General features: G+C 36.4%; 3 protein-coding genes across 7 annotated transcripts; 1 reads left to right on the top strand and 2 right to left on the bottom strand.

The window, feature by feature from the left end:
- The first annotated feature begins 1,289 nt into the window (after nt 1-1,289).
- LOC104219747 (nudix hydrolase 14, chloroplastic) lies at nt 1,290-5,617 on the top strand. The gene is made up of 7 exons (XM_009770469.2): nt 1,290-1,563; nt 1,902-2,007; nt 2,505-2,582; nt 2,857-2,949; nt 3,090-3,182; nt 4,512-4,610; nt 5,140-5,617. The coding sequence occupies exons 1-7, from the start codon at nt 1,328-1,330 to the stop codon at nt 5,377-5,379; spliced, it is 945 nt and encodes a 314-aa protein (XP_009768771.1). The 5' UTR covers nt 1,290-1,327; the 3' UTR covers nt 5,380-5,617.
- Nucleotides 5,618-6,227: 610 nt separating this feature from the next.
- LOC104219749 (copper chaperone for superoxide dismutase, chloroplastic/cytosolic) lies at nt 6,228-10,169 on the bottom strand. Of its 5 annotated transcripts, XM_009770470.2 has the most exons (6): nt 9,810-10,169; nt 9,530-9,556; nt 8,569-8,641; nt 8,329-8,463; nt 7,841-8,040; nt 6,228-6,602 (listed from the first exon to the last, which is right to left on the bottom strand). In XM_009770470.2, exons 1-6 carry the CDS (start codon nt 10,068-10,070, stop codon nt 6,357-6,359), a joined length of 942 nt encoding a protein of 313 aa, XP_009768772.1. In that variant the 5' UTR covers nt 10,071-10,169; the 3' UTR covers nt 6,228-6,356. The 5 variants fall into 5 exon arrangements, with proteins under 5 accessions (XP_009768772.1, XP_009768775.1, XP_070009452.1 ...); XM_009770473.2 differs by lacking the exons at nt 9,530-9,556; nt 9,810-10,169 and adding an exon at nt 9,042-9,137; XM_070153351.1 differs by lacking the exons at nt 9,530-9,556; nt 9,810-10,169 and adding an exon at nt 9,042-9,134 and having other exon boundaries at nt 8,569-8,637.
- Nucleotides 10,170-12,674: 2,505 nt separating this feature from the next.
- On the bottom strand, nt 12,675-15,111 carry LOC104219750 (subtilisin-like protease). Its single transcript, XM_070153350.1, has one exon. The coding sequence runs from the start codon at nt 15,022-15,024 to the stop codon at nt 12,799-12,801; it is 2,226 nt and encodes a 741-aa protein (XP_070009451.1). The 5' UTR covers nt 15,025-15,111; the 3' UTR covers nt 12,675-12,798.
- Between the last annotated feature and the right edge of the window lie 222 nt (nt 15,112-15,333).

Genomic DNA, 15,333 nt, shown 5'->3' on the forward strand with positions numbered 1-15,333 from the left:
AATTTGGTTTGGTTTTGGTTTTAACCAAAAAATAACCGAAAAAATCGAACCAAACCGACTATAGGAGTAGCTATTTCAAATTTATTATTACACCTATATATATGTATATTTTTATACAAAGTTTCAAAAATTTTATGGTGAATGTTAATCGTTTGCATTTTTAGTACAGTTCTTTACCTTTATATTCTAGTTTGATTGGTAGTTTTCTTTTGTTAAGTGTAAGAATCCATTTCATGTTAAAAAAATATATTTTTAATTGAGTCCTTAAATTACTCATCACTATTTGATTCAATTATCATCAATATATTTTAGTAAATAATAAATTTCTCAAAGGGCAATTGATTTGATAGTGTTACGTTGAAAATGTGATCGCCGGAGTATGTGTTTGGTAGTGTATGTCTTATATTTAAGAAAAAACCGACAAATAACCAAAAAACTGACAAAATCCGACATAAACCGAATCGAGAAAAAACCGACTTAATTGGTTTGTTTTGGTTCTAATATTTGAAAAAATAACTTACTTGGTTTGGTTTCTTTTTAAGGAAAAACCGATCCAAACCGAACCATGAACACCCCTACATGAAGCCATAAACTTTCAACCCAACAACCTTCCGAACCCACAAATTTCATAAACTTTCGAACCGCTAAACTTTCAAAACCGCAAAATTTCAAACCCGTAAACTTTATAATTTCTAAACCCATAAACTTCCAAACTCATAATTTTGGAACTTGTAAAATTTTGAACCTTCAAACCGATAAATAAAAAAAAAACTGAAAAATATAATTAAAAAATATTTTTTTCAGGGGAGGGGGGAGCAATAAAACAAAAAAAAGAGAAATTTAAATTATAAAAAAAAAACAGAATTTTTTTTGTGTGGGGGAGGTTGGGATGAGTGGTGCAGAAAAACAAAAAAATAGAAATTTAAAATTGTAAAAAACAAATTAAGGTAAAAAAAGTAATTTTTTTTGCAGGGGAGGGGGCGGGGTGGATGGGTAGTAGTGTGGGTAATAAAGGAACAACTGAATTTTTTTTTAAAAAGAAAAGCCTTTTTCGGAGAGGGGTGGGTGGGTTGGTGAGGGTGGAGAAAGTTGAGATTTTGAAAATTATTTTTTTTTCTTTTGATAAGGAAATTTTCCTCCAATTGAAGGAAAATAAGTTCGAAAAATATTTTTCAAAACATTTAAGCTAACAAAACACGAAAAAATTGAAAAATATTTTCCGGAAAATATTACCTAAGACACCCAGAGAGCATTGCAATTCATCTCGTCGGTTTATAACAAAAAGAAAAACATAAATGAGCAACTTTGCCAACACAGCCGGCGAATCATGAGAGTGGCAGTGCCACGTTATGGACTTCCATTCTTGGAACCTCTCAACAAATTCCCATTCTCCTTCTCCTCTTCAACCCTTTCTCCTAATAAAACTTGTACTCAAACAACCTTCTCTGCTAAAATGTCAACAACCCCACCTTCTCAACTCAGCCACATCATCAATCTTCCAGCCCAACTCGATCAACCCGTTACCATTCTCGCTGCTCCCGGCGTCTCCGATACGCAGTTCAGGCAAGTCCCTCCACTTGCTATTTTCTCTTTATTGGGTTTCTATTTTTAGCATTCCACTAACGTAATTCACGCTTAATATGATATTTTTGGTGAGATTTTTGCAAAAAAGAGAAACTTTTTTATGTTAAAGATTAAGCATTTTTCTTGGCATGGTTTTGGATTAAGTGAGCCGTTTGGAAGTCCCGCAGTTGCTATTTCTTCTTTTGGGTTTATGTAATTTACTCTTAATATGGCATTTGTAGTCAGATTTTCAAAAAAGGAAGCATTTTTATGTTAAGAGGTTCAGAGTTTTCTTAATATGGCTTTGGATTGAGTGATTATGGTGTATTTTCTTGTAGGAATGCTATTGAATCCTCATTGTTCAAGCAGTGGTTAAAGAACATACAAACTGAAGCAGGAATGCTGGCTAATGGAGCTATGTCTCTAAGACAAGTTCTTATTCAGGTCTCAGTCTCAATTTCTTGTTTTAAGTATGAATAACTTTTATTTGTTCACTAGCTTCGACGAATTATATTATTGGCTAATGAGTGCTCCGCGGCAAGTTGAGTTGCTAGAGCACTTCTAAATTATTCAACATTGGACAATGCTGGAGAAAAGTCTTTTCATCTTGACGGATGCTCCTTAACTACATTGTTGTTAAGTATGTTAAAGTCCAATTAACATTTATCAGACCAATGTATATTTAGGTTAATTGTGCACCTTATGCTCCTAAATGATTGCCATGCTGCCCAAATATAGCTGTCAGTAGTCCTCCTTTCTGAAGGGGATAAAAGAGAAGTCTTCTTCATGTTATATGTCAGGATTGTTATAATGATTTTGGGTAGCACTATCAGTGACTGGAGACATAGTACTAACACCGAAGTTCAATCTGCTTTTAGTCGTGCTACCGCAAGCATTAAGTTTGATTTACAGCTGATTTTCCTTTTTATGTGTTGGAGCAGGGTGTAGATATGTTTGGAAAGCGTTTGGGGTTTCTAAAGTTCAAAGCAGATATTATTGATAAGGAGACGGGTCAAAAGGTATCTGAGTAGAATCTCCCATCCCATTTATGTAACTCATTCAGGCGGACAATGAATAGATTCTCTTAAAGCTGTGGTTTCCTTAATTTATTTTGTTTATACTTGGTCTTTTGTCCTAGTATCTTAGAGTGGCGGAGAATACAGTACTCTTGACATAGATTGTCATTACTAACATTATAATGATGTATTTCTTCCAATTTCCTTTTTCCAGGCTTACCCTTGGTTGCAACAAGGGCAATTTCTTTCCAATTACTATTGCTTCTGTTGTGTGTAGGTTCCTGGTATTGTCTTTGCACGGGGTCCAGCTGTTGCAGTGCTAATCCTTTTGGATTCTGAGGGTGAGACGTATGCTGTGCTTACAGAACAGGTAGGTCTTCCAACCATCAACTCCTCTATTTATATAACGTAGAAAATTATCTCACAGTACTAATTAGGTGAGGAAATCTATGAAAGTTCTCTACCCCTATTACCTTTTTAACTCTAAAATACATTCAAATTGTTTGAAAGGTTAGGGTCCCTGTTGGGAGGCTAATTTTGGAATTGCCAGCAGGAATGTTGGATGATGACCAAGGTGACTTTGCTGGAACAGCAGTTCGAGAGGTCTCTCTTTCCCTCTCTATCAAAGCATTATCCCCTTCCCCACCCAAATAATCCAGGCAACGTGATGCCGAAAGCTATCACATATTCATCCATGCACAGGCATTTCATGCCAGAGTTACTGTTTTCTGGTCACAGATGATTTTCTGACAGTTCTGTTTGCAACCCAGTATACAGAGAGAAGTGAATAATCAAACGGAAACATTTAAGTTTCAAATTTATTTTAGATCTAATGGTGTATATTACAGCGGCTTTAATCATTGTGAAGGTCCGGGGTTTTGTATGGTCTCGTCCAGAAATGTTTCCTACAAGACTGGTATTTGCTTTTTAATCGTCTACAAAATGTTTAAAGAGGGCTCGTATTTGCTTTTGCAAATTATTTGGGTCACAGATAATAATGTACAAACGATAGATGCTGAAGGATTATGTTAGGTCGTGCCAGACATTGTCTTGTCACTTTTTGGTAGCTGTTGCAGAGTTATCTGAGTAAGGTGACTAATATGCTCGCAGGGTCTCAATCAATAGGTGACACTGAGGATTAAGTAGTTGTCAACAAGTCAATCCCGAGCAAGTGTCAACAATGAGTTAATTTGTCAAAATCTCAGGCATTAATGTAATTTTGAATGCTACAGTTCAAGTCTATATTTGAACTTTATGGTAAAGTCATAGTCGTCAAACCATCATTTTTAAGGTGTGCAGGAGATTGCAAGTAGCCAACTTAACCAAGAAAAGGAATAATCATGTCGCTAACCCATATAGGCTTTTGTACCTGGTAGACGACAGCCCTGTACAAGGAATAGAATACATGAATCTTCAAAAGATGAAGTAAAAATTTCTCCAGATAATACAATGAGCCAATACTTAAGTCATCATTTGCTGCAGTTGACTCATTAAGATACATACAGAGTGAATATGAACTTTCTCAAAATTTTCTAGACTGGGGCAAGCTGTTCCCTTGCTTCACGGCTCATTTCCCTAGTATATTCATTTATTATTGCATAATGAACTGGATTCCTCTTATTCTGTCTTTTTCCGACTAATCAACGGAAGTTCCTTCTTTTCTGAGTAGTTAATAGAATCCAGAAATCTGTTGATGTTTGTGTATGCGTGACTCTACTGATCCTTAGAGGAACATCGTAACTAACTTATCACAAGCAACTGTATTACATATTTGACAACTTAGTTGCACTGTACTGTATAATCAAGAGCTGCTTTTGAATACTTATGGATGTGCATATAAATTAGTATTAGCTTGTGGATGGCAAAATTGGAGAGTTTGACATTGCTATTTGGCCGAACTTCTAATTTAAGTATTTGATCTATATGTCTCAGGTTGAGGAAGAAACTGGAATCCACCTGAATGTTCATGATATGGTCGACCTCACAGCGTTTCTCGACACATCGACTGGGGGCAGAGTTTTTCCTTCTCCTGTAAGCTTCCACCATCTTCTATAAGAAAGACTATTCTGACCACATGCTTTCTTGGATTTTGTATTATGGGAACAATAAGTAGAAATATTTGCATAAACAGCTAGTTTCTGCTAAAAAGTATATGAAAGGGTATATGTTATAGTTGCTTCTAGCCTAGTATTAAAAGAATGTTGACGGTTCATACTTCTAGTATCAGTATTAAAAGAATGTTGGATACTACTCCATGTGCACATGAAATAATAATTATACTAACCTTGACCCTCATGGTTTTTCAGCATAGTAAAAATTATAATCAGCATAGAGAAGCTGCCATTTTCTGGAACAGTGGTAGCTTCTTTCTCGCATTTCAGATAAAAAAGGGCAGCTTGGTGTACGGGGTTCAGAGTAGGGTGACTACATCGGGTCTATCGTACATAGCCTTACGTTGGGTCTATTATTCGCACTTAAAAAATGGGGACTTTTATTAAGATTTCTGCCTTATGCTTCTTTAACACTATATTTTGTGATTTTGTTGTTCTTTCGACGTTAGGGTGGCTGTGATGAGGAGATCAGTTTGTTTCTATACAGAGGAAATGTCAGCAAAGAGAAAATCCAACAACTGCAAGGGAAAGAAACTGGACTACGTGACCATGGGGAGCTGATTAAGGTGCATGTGGTTCCATATGATAAACTATGGCGTGCCACAGCTGATGCAAAAGCTCTGACCGCAATTGCCCTCTATGAGATGGCCAAAAGAGATGGGCTGCTGCCTTGCTCGACGACAAGTTAATATTTTCTCTTCCATTTATCTCAATTTACTTTATTGTATGCTTGGCTGAATAGGTGATGCTATATCTTAGGCAGATGATATCTAAATTATGGGCATTCCTAGGTGCACACTCCTGGCAACTGCATCTGTTGCTTAGTTTTAAACTTTTCTACATTAAAAGCTGTTTTGCATAGAACACAATTTTATCATTTCAAAATAGATAATAAAAAAAGGGAAAGAGGAGATTGGTTCTTGCACAGTTAATGGAAAACCTACAACAACAAAAAACCTAGTGAAATCCCACATGTGAGATCTGGAGAGGGTAGTATGCACGCAGGCCTTACCCCTACCCGGCGTTAACGGAAGTCCTAAAAGATAACAAATGTATTAACTTTATTCCCTTTTGCCGTTTATTCTGTTCCTGGTATGGATGGGTAAAGTTCGCTTCATATTTATCTTCAGGATGTTGTTATCACAAGAACATGGCACTGCTATTTAGCTATGAGCTTGTATCTCCTTCAAAACATTTCTTGCTGCGACTTATTTTCCTATTAAATAAAGTAAAAGAAACTGAGTGCTTGTAAATTTTGAGTCAAATACCCCAAATTGAAATTTTTTATTTGTCTCGAAGAACTCATGGAAATTAGAGTCTTACTTCCAATCCTTTTGAGTAAAATCTTTCTGGTTGCAGCTTGATAAAGTTGAATAACGAACATCACTGAAGAAAGTAATTTCCAATTGCAGTTGGAAAACGACCCTGCCATCCCAAATTGAAAACTACTGAAAGCTTGATGCTTTGTTAAAATTTAATTCATTGGCAATCCTTATTGAGATAAAGATGAGCAACTCTGTAAATAGGAACCAAGAAATGAATGAGCAAATGATACATTTATTTTGATACATTAAAATGGTTCGTCCAACTTGAAAAGCTTCATGATCTTGGAAATGATGGAGATGCAGTATACAAAGAACATATAGGTCCACGATTGTGCAAGTGTTCAAAGTTTGTTAGTTGCTTCCCAAATAGTTGTACCATCACAAGTGCAGAGTTTCTTGTAGTTCTCACCAACTCCTGCACTTCTAGCTATCACTGCTGCTTTAAGGCCAGGATCTGATTTATCTTCAGTTGAATATACTGCTATAGCTCGCCCAATCAGGTCAGCAACTCTCAGCTTCTCTTTAGCACCAGAATAAAATGCCTCGCCTTTCACATCAACTTCCAGTGTTCCCAGGTCACCGAGTGGCTGAAAAATGGAAAAACACATTAAAAAGTGCACCAAATCAACCTTTTGGTGCAACTTTATCCAATACAATGTTCAGGGCCAAGGAAAAAAAGCAAAAATTAGATATCCCGTTTATATTATGACATCACTGTGGGAACAACCACCTTGTTTTAGTTTCCCGGGTTGTAGATCACTACCAAATAGTCTCAATATAGAAGTCGTGAAGAATGGAACAAGCATGCATCCCGTGTGGGGAAATGGCTGACCCTTCCAGAACCAAGAATTATCAGGGCACTCACCATTTCATCATTTATCCCTTTGCACCAAATTCTTTACTATTACGTCCTAGGCAAAGCAAGGACTGCAAAGGTCACAATACCTAACACCCTGTTAAATGCATGGCTTTCACCAAGTAAGTAAACCCCCATCTCCCACTCCCCAGAAAGAAAGCGGGAAAAAATAGAAGGGAAGCGGAAAGAGTATTAGTACATCTTAGCTTGAATAGTAACTTGTACATGGTGTTACTCAAAACCCACACAAACCAATCACGCATTAGAACCTTCTCCATAAATTTGGCACCTTTAGACACTCCAAAACAAGTAAAGAATTAACACAACAAGCATGTGTAGACATTCGTTTCACCCTTTGGAGGACAAAGAGAAAGGAAAAGTTTCACATAGTCGCTGCCAAACAGTATCCTTTTTTCAGACGACTTCCATTCCAAAACTAACAGCATGCATTATTAGATACATTTCATTGACAATGGACCCCTTAAAAGTATTACCATAGTCCTTCAAGCACTTAAAGCATACATAAGTGAGATTAGTTGAGAACCCGACTGCATAAATAATAGATAAGCATGCCGATTCCCTCTATTTCTCTGTGGAAGGATAACGGCTACTGCAGAATCCATGCCCACGCCCCAAAAGAAAAAAGAAAAAAAAGAAAACACAACTGTGCCTCAATCCCAAACACACGGGTTCGGCTACCTCACTGACCATGTTACTCCAATTAAATTCATCTCAGGCCAATAACATACAAATAAAAATAAAAAGTACTAGAAGTTCTATATATTATCTATTGATGACGTATAAAACTCTGAAAGGCTAAATGGCTCCTTGAAAAGCATAAGACAAAGTAAAAATGCTACCATGACAAACATATTCTCAACTGATAGATAGCACCTATGTAGAGTTCACAGGAACAAGGGAATATAACATATTAAATTTAAATCAGATGTTTTTCTGAGTATTACTTACTGGGCTATACAATTTCCCAGTACTAGCTGCCCCCCTCGTCAAATCACCAAATTCATTAATTGACCAAGCATGCTTTCCAGGTGACAGTCCACTGAAGTTTGCTTCAATCCTAGTTAATTCCATATTGACTTGAGCCAAGCGAACAACACCAAAAATGTCTGGCCCTTTGAATTCCGCAACAGCAGCAGATATAAGGAAATCTACAAAGCATGGTTAAACACATAAAATTGTTGGATACATCGCATTGGAAATAAAGTAGATGAAGCTGAAGAAATCTAAAGCTCATGAGGTAACTGCTTATGATCCCTCTTTTGCATTCATTCTCTCAGTTCAGCACTTTAGAAAACATTATATACAATAATCATAGGCATAGCTGATTCTGGTCATCCTGTGAATATAGCCAGAGATGTGAAAATATAATGCTTCACAAACTTTCTAAAACAAACAAAACATCAGATATACAATTAGCTTTAAGATTGGAACTATACCATCCGGAACTCCTTGTCCAATCAGTCGGGCTTTCCGACCTGTTTGCTCCAAGGCTTCTGTCAAAATCTTTACAGGTGAAGATCCAAGAACTCTCACTACTTGATTATCGAGGTCCACATCCACATTCTTAACACCTAAAAGCCACACAAAAGATCTCTTTCAATGCCAAAACAAATTGATGAGTTTTTACAGGAAAAAAGCCTCATGACAAGGCATGATTTCTTGTTTTTAGCACTTACCTTCAACAGTTTGCAGTTTGCTCTTGACTGCCTTAACACAGCCTTGACACGACATGTCCACCATAAATTCTGTCTGTCACCAAGTTGTCAATACCATCAATTTAACGCGAGAAAACAGCAATAATGCAACATAATAATCAGAAGTTATGAGTTCTTATGAGACATTTTAGATAGAATAATTCCAACATAATGCAAGCCCTCCACTCCCCAACCCTAAAAGTCAACTCACAACAAAACCAATAAAACCAAATGCGAACCGCAAAAGTTAAAACTCTCTTCGATAACAACAAATGGGTTATCCTCAGCATAAGTTGGTGCATTAACATTAAGAGATGCTTTAAGGAAAAAGCCAATAAAGATCAGCATTCTTGACAAATTAATCACATTACAGCCAGCATGATGAATTTACCTAAGCAATCAATCAAGGAGAAAAAGACCCTCTTGTATTAAATAGTTCAAAAACAAACGCATACTTTTTTTTTTGACAAGTGAATATTGCTGATAGCAGAGCACTAGATTAGGCTCTGTCCTGCCTTCTTACACGAGATGTTAGTTGATCGACCTAAAGCAGAGGAGAAAAGATTGGTCCTAGATTGATGGTGTACTATATTGTACCTTTCTTTGACTCAAATGCTGTACTACATTACAGTACTACCCAAAGTACACGTTACCATATTTACCATAATAAAGACTTGTTTGCCAGTACAAGAGTCCCTATTTATAGTACAGTTCCAGATATGCTAATATTCACTACGGTGTAAAAAATTTTACACTATCAGATTACATCTAGCTGTTATATGAACTATCTTATCTTAAAGATTACAAATCCCATATTTTATGGTGAAGATATCTTTTGAGTGACTTTTACGCTGTCCATATATAAGTTAAACTCATTTCTCATTTTTTCCTCTCAAATCAAAACTACATAGAAAAATATACTAAAGCCTAAAGGAGAACGTACCAGTAACTCAGGCAAGACGGCACCATTCTGCAAACGAAAAATCACATTACTGAATTAGAACTATAACATCAATTGATTGCCAAACCAAAAAACAAATTACTAGTTTGCAGTTGTGGCTTAGGAATAGAGGTGAATCTCAAATTTAAAGAGACTAGTAGAGTAAATGCACCACTTAATATCCGAATTAGTTCCGGTGCATCCACGGCTTGTATGTTGAATCAGCCTAGGAGGAATTCAACAAATTTAAGAAAAATAAAGAGTCAAGAGGAATAAATTATACCTCGACGGAAGTTAGGTGATTGGAAGAAGGCGCGTCCATATGAAGCGCTGAAGGAGGACTTGATTTTTCTATATTCTTCGCGAAGCTTAATCGGAGATTCGGATTCGAAGCAAATTTTAGATTTTTCGATAAGCGTTCGAAGTGCGAAGAAGAAGAGGAGGAGGAGGAAGAGGAAATGGAAGAAACAGCAAAAGCAGCAGCTGGAATAACAGCAGCAATGGCGGTTGTTTTTGCAGTCACAATTGACCTCAAAAATGCCATTTTTTCACAATCCTTTTATATATTCATTCAGCTTTTGGTTACTAGAATTTTTTAACAGTTGAGATAGAGAGAGAGAGTCGTCGTCAGACTTCGGAACACAATCTGGATTCTAGAATCATCGATTTCCTGTATTCAGCTAATTGGGCTGTTTCATTGGGCCACATAACTACTAGCCCTCGTTTTAGTTTGGAATATTGACACATATATACCACTAGTCCACTACTAATGGGTGAAGCACAGAAATAACCCTCAAAGTGGATGGTCTTGAATTTTTGTCCGCTTGTTCTATGAGCAAAATTTTAAGTTTAACAAGTGTAACCCTTTGCTTGTCTCATGGGGAATATTTTTAACTTGTTACCTTGAATTTCTGCCCATGGGGCAAGCTGCGGTCAAAAGTTAAAAGATCATCCCAAAAGTGTCATATTTCTGTAAATTTTGACTGCTAATTATAATACCCCTATATTAGCAACATTTTAGTCAAAATTAGTTTTACCAATTGTAGCCCAAAAAAATTGACAATGATAGCCAAATTCGGAGCAAGTGCACAGATAGCCATTATCGGGGATGCTATTTAAAAATTGGCCAGTACTTATTTTTGTCCTGAAATTTTAAACTAAAAATCTTAACTTCAGAACAATTCAGGATATTTTTGTCTTGAAAAATTGAACTGAAAAACTGAAATTCAGGACGCACTGACTTATTTATAAATACAGCCCTTGAGAGATGTCATTTCTACGCCAAATTCTCCAAAATGGGCGGAAAGGGATCTTGAGATTTTCAGGGAGTTTTCACGAGATCTTGGATATGTTTGTGATTCATTCAATTTTAATAGGCAAAGCATCTGAATCTGTCGATGACAATTTACATCATCATCATAAATTGTAATCTCACCATTAAAAACTCATTTAAAGCTTCAATCTGAAATCTGAAACTTTTTAGTTATTTTGAATGGGTGTGGTTGAAATTCTTGGGAAAACCTATACGAAGTTATATAAAATTTGAGGAAGATTGGAGGTGTTTTAAAGTGCTTTGGAGTCAAAATTTGGAGCTAAAATCGATCTGAAAAACATCGCTATGATAATATATATCACGTATATATTTTGAATATCCACACAGACTTCATGGATATAAAAAATATACATTATATATATGAGATATACAGATGTATACGAAGATATAGTTAAATACACATAGATATACATTGCGCTTTAGCTCGTTTTCTACGACGATCCAGCTCAAAATTTCGACTAGTAACTTTTCAAATTAACCTTAAATGAGCTCAAATTTAGTATAAGCTTCACACAATTGTTATTAACAAGATTTTTGAACACCCACCTCGGATTATAACACTTTTTAAATTTCAGTTTTTAGATTTGAGAGCTAAATGCTCGATCAACAGTGGGCTTCAAGATCTTCTTCATAATTCGGTGATTTCAGTGGGTTTTTATTTTATTTTATAGAGTTTTAGTGATATATTGAAGGCATCAGTAGTGCTAATTTTGGTATTGATGTGGTGGTATACTACTACATGCTGAATGAAGAAAGAAGGTGAATTATTTTGAACTTTGCTAATTATGTTAAAATTACCAACTTGGCTAAAACATGCCAATAATGATAAATTGGGATATTTCTTGCCAAATTTTCTTTTATTTTACTTGTCGTTGCAAGTCAACTTAACTTGACATTATTAGTGCACAAAACATAAACACTTTCTTTTATTTGAGGAAGTGCTTGAAATAAGTTTTATTTCATATATTCATATTCATATTAATGATGAAAAGAGTGCTACATAAATTAAAATAAAGAATTATCTTAAATAAGCTTGGTCCAAGCCTACTAAAAGAAGGACCAGCCTCGTCATGGTGATTAGAGGACACATCCGATCGTTCATCTCTAATCTGACATGTTTCCTCCCAGTTATATGATCAACGGATCAGTCAACTAGAAAGCGGGCTATTCTTCTTCCGGGATGAGTTTTTCAATCACGGGCTTGGGTTTAGTAGAGGACTGACTTGTTTCCTTCACGCCCAGGAGAATGTTGCGAGGGGCATGAGAAGTTGGAAAATTCTTGTGCTATCAATGTATATAACTTAAATACTTTAGTAATAAGGGCGTGGACGCCTGATGAGACGGGTCAATAAAGAAAATAGAGAAAAACTATGAAGGTTATTGGAAGATATTTGTATTAAATATAGATGGATATATATAGTCTCTAACATTTTGCCCACTTGGAATGGAAGTATTTAATGGTAAGTAGGTAATGCCGACAATACTAAAGTCCAGTTTCCAGAAAATGGGACCATATTTCAATCAAAAGGTCATTTCAACAAAGTAATCTTGTAATTAAATATTGCTATTTTAAATTAAAGATAAACATAGCCGGACAGATTTACGGTTTACTTTTTTTAACCGGTATATATAGATTATATATTAATTATACATATTTATACACATTTTATACATGAATTTTACATACATTATACATCCGCCGGCTATTTTTAGTTTAAGAAATTAGGTGGGTGGCTATTTGGACAATATAAAATTATCAAAAGCCATTAACTAAATCAAGAAAAGTGAAAGAATGAAAAGTAACATAATAACATATACAGAAAAAAAAAATTAATAGCATTCTACTAATATCAAAATGAGCAGTTTATGCACTTATTCTGCATTTAAGATTGAAAGCATTAATACAAGTCCATTTTTCATGGCAATCTTGTACGTCTCACTAGACCAACACAACTGCAATTGGACTTCTCACAGAGTGCGTATTCGAAGTCCATTTCAAGAATCCCTGAACAACTTCATTGCCTGAGCTATTGGTTGTCTTGGAAAAAGTCACTTGGTATGTTAATCTCTGGTTCAACATAGAGAAGTTTAGCTTGGAGGGTTTAACTTTCACTGCAACTCCTTTTGGTGAAACTATCTCCACCTTGTAAGTTGATGTGGCGTCACCAACATTTGTCACGGTTCTGGTATATATCTGAGGAGTTGATCTAAGTCTGATGGAAAATGAAGGATAATTTAATTGCGCTTCAGGGATACTTTTCACCTCCGAGCAATTTACCTTGCGTTGTAACAGCAAACCTACCTCTCGATTTGTGTAGTTCAAACCACATAAATAAGGTAAATAGTCTTCAAATGGTGTATCATAAACTAGTCCAGGATCATTTGCTCTCGACGGATTAACATGCCCTGCACCAGTTGCAAAGATATTGGCAGGATTGAGCGTTTCATCTAATATTGGATTCTTGGCAAGGTTTAATATGTCAGCAGTTGTCATGATTGCGGACTTAATAGCAGAAGAAGACCAATTAGGATGCGCGCTCTTTAGGAGAGCTGCTATGCCACTAAGGTGAGCGCAAGACATTGAGGTACCAGATAGAATATTGAATGCAGAATTTGTGTTTTTGTTGGGGATATTCACGGTGGTAGGCCAAGCAGCAAGGATATTAACACCAGGGCCAATAATATCAGGTTTTAAGATGCCAGGATTTGCTCGGCTTGGTCCTCGAGTAGAAAATGAAGCAACTATAGGAGCATTTTTATCTCCTATTACTGTTCCCTGGAATGTAATTGCAGCAATAGGATTTGAAGTTGAATTTATATAGGCCTTAATTTTCTCTCCTTCTTCATGTGAAACATCTAATGCGGGAAGGACATGAGCAGTAGCTGATTTTGTGACACCATCTTCCGGATTATTGATGAGAATCATGCCAACGCCTCCAGCGTCCTTTACATTTCGTCCTTGACTACTGGTGTGACTACAACAATCTTTTCGACACAAGACTATCTTACCTTTGATAGCAGGATCAGTCATCGCCCACGATCTACAGAATGGAGCATCTTGATCACTTGCATTCTTTCCAGCATCATATAGAGCGACGAATGTTGAGTTGGAGGTCTTTTGCTGATCAGCAGTTTCTCCTTCAAATTCCTCTTTATTTCCAAGCTTAACAGTGGCTTTTAGTTTTCTATCATGGGTGCTAGCGCCAACTGTGAGAATCCAAGGGGCACTATTTGCTACAGAGCTATCAAAGTTGCGATTGCCTGCAGAACAACTAACAAGAATACCTCTTTCTGTTGCACTGTAGGCCCCAAGAGCAAAAGTGTCATCATGGAATGGAGCGTTACCACCGCCAAGAGATGTGGAAATGATATCTACACCATCATCTATAGCTGCATCCATGGCAGCTAAAGTATCAGTTTCACTACAAGTAGCAAAACTGCATACTTTATATATGGCTATGTGGGCAAGAGGAGCAACGCCAACTGCAGTTCCATTGGCATTCCCAAAGAAATTGGCACCTTTCACAAAAGCTCCTGCAGCTGTGCTAGCTGTGTGTGTACCATGTCCATCATCATCTATCGGGGAACCTTCAGAAAATCGAAAAGACCTGAGTCCTATGATCTTGTTATTACACTTTGTCGTGAAATTAGACTCACAAAATCCTTTCCACTTGGCAGGCGGGGAAGGCATCCCAACGTCGCTAAATGAAGGATGGTCAGGGAAAATTCCAGTGTCCAAAACTCCGATGATCACGCCTTTCCCATAGTTGGAATCCTTCCACAAGCCCATGTTCTGTTGCAAACCAAGAAAACTTGGAGTATGAGTAGTTTGCAAGGACAATATCCTCTGTGGCCGCGCAGAAAAAAAGCCTTGTTTCTTCTCCATTTCCTTCACTTCTGCAGCAGTTAATCTTGCTGCAAAACCTTTCATCACATTGTGATAGGAATATATCATTCTTGGCTCTTCATTGTTCCTTGAGTTAATTGCTGTAGTTTTAGGCAAAAAAGAATGGTAATAGCTCTCTAAATCCAATGATGATGATTGAGTAGAAATTTGGGTTTCTGGTGGTTCAACTTGGATTATATAAGTCTCTAAATCAGTCTGGAAACTAGGCCATGGGAAAGAGCAAACAATGCAAAATAGAAGGATTTTCAAGAATCCCATGGCTGCAAATGGGATGCTAACTTTTTATGAAAGTGAATTTGATATATTTTTCAGTTTAATTTGGAGCTACTACTTATATAGTACTTCCTCTGTGAAACTTATTGTATCATTATATTGTAAATGAGACTAGGATAGAATTACATGCTATAACCGACTGATTATTAGCATAACAATTGGCTAGTCTGATATTGAAGTATAGTTTGTTCGTTGTAAAATTTGTACATATTTGACTTTTCTTTTTGGAGGAATGATTGATATAAAGTTGTCCACTGGCATAATGGTAGTAATGACTCGAATAAATAATGGGCC

This window comes from Nicotiana sylvestris, chromosome 8 (assembly GCF_000393655.2).
Source record: "Nicotiana sylvestris chromosome 8, ASM39365v2, whole genome shotgun sequence".
In the NCBI taxonomy this organism is placed as follows: Eukaryota; Viridiplantae; Streptophyta; class Magnoliopsida; order Solanales; family Solanaceae; genus Nicotiana; species Nicotiana sylvestris.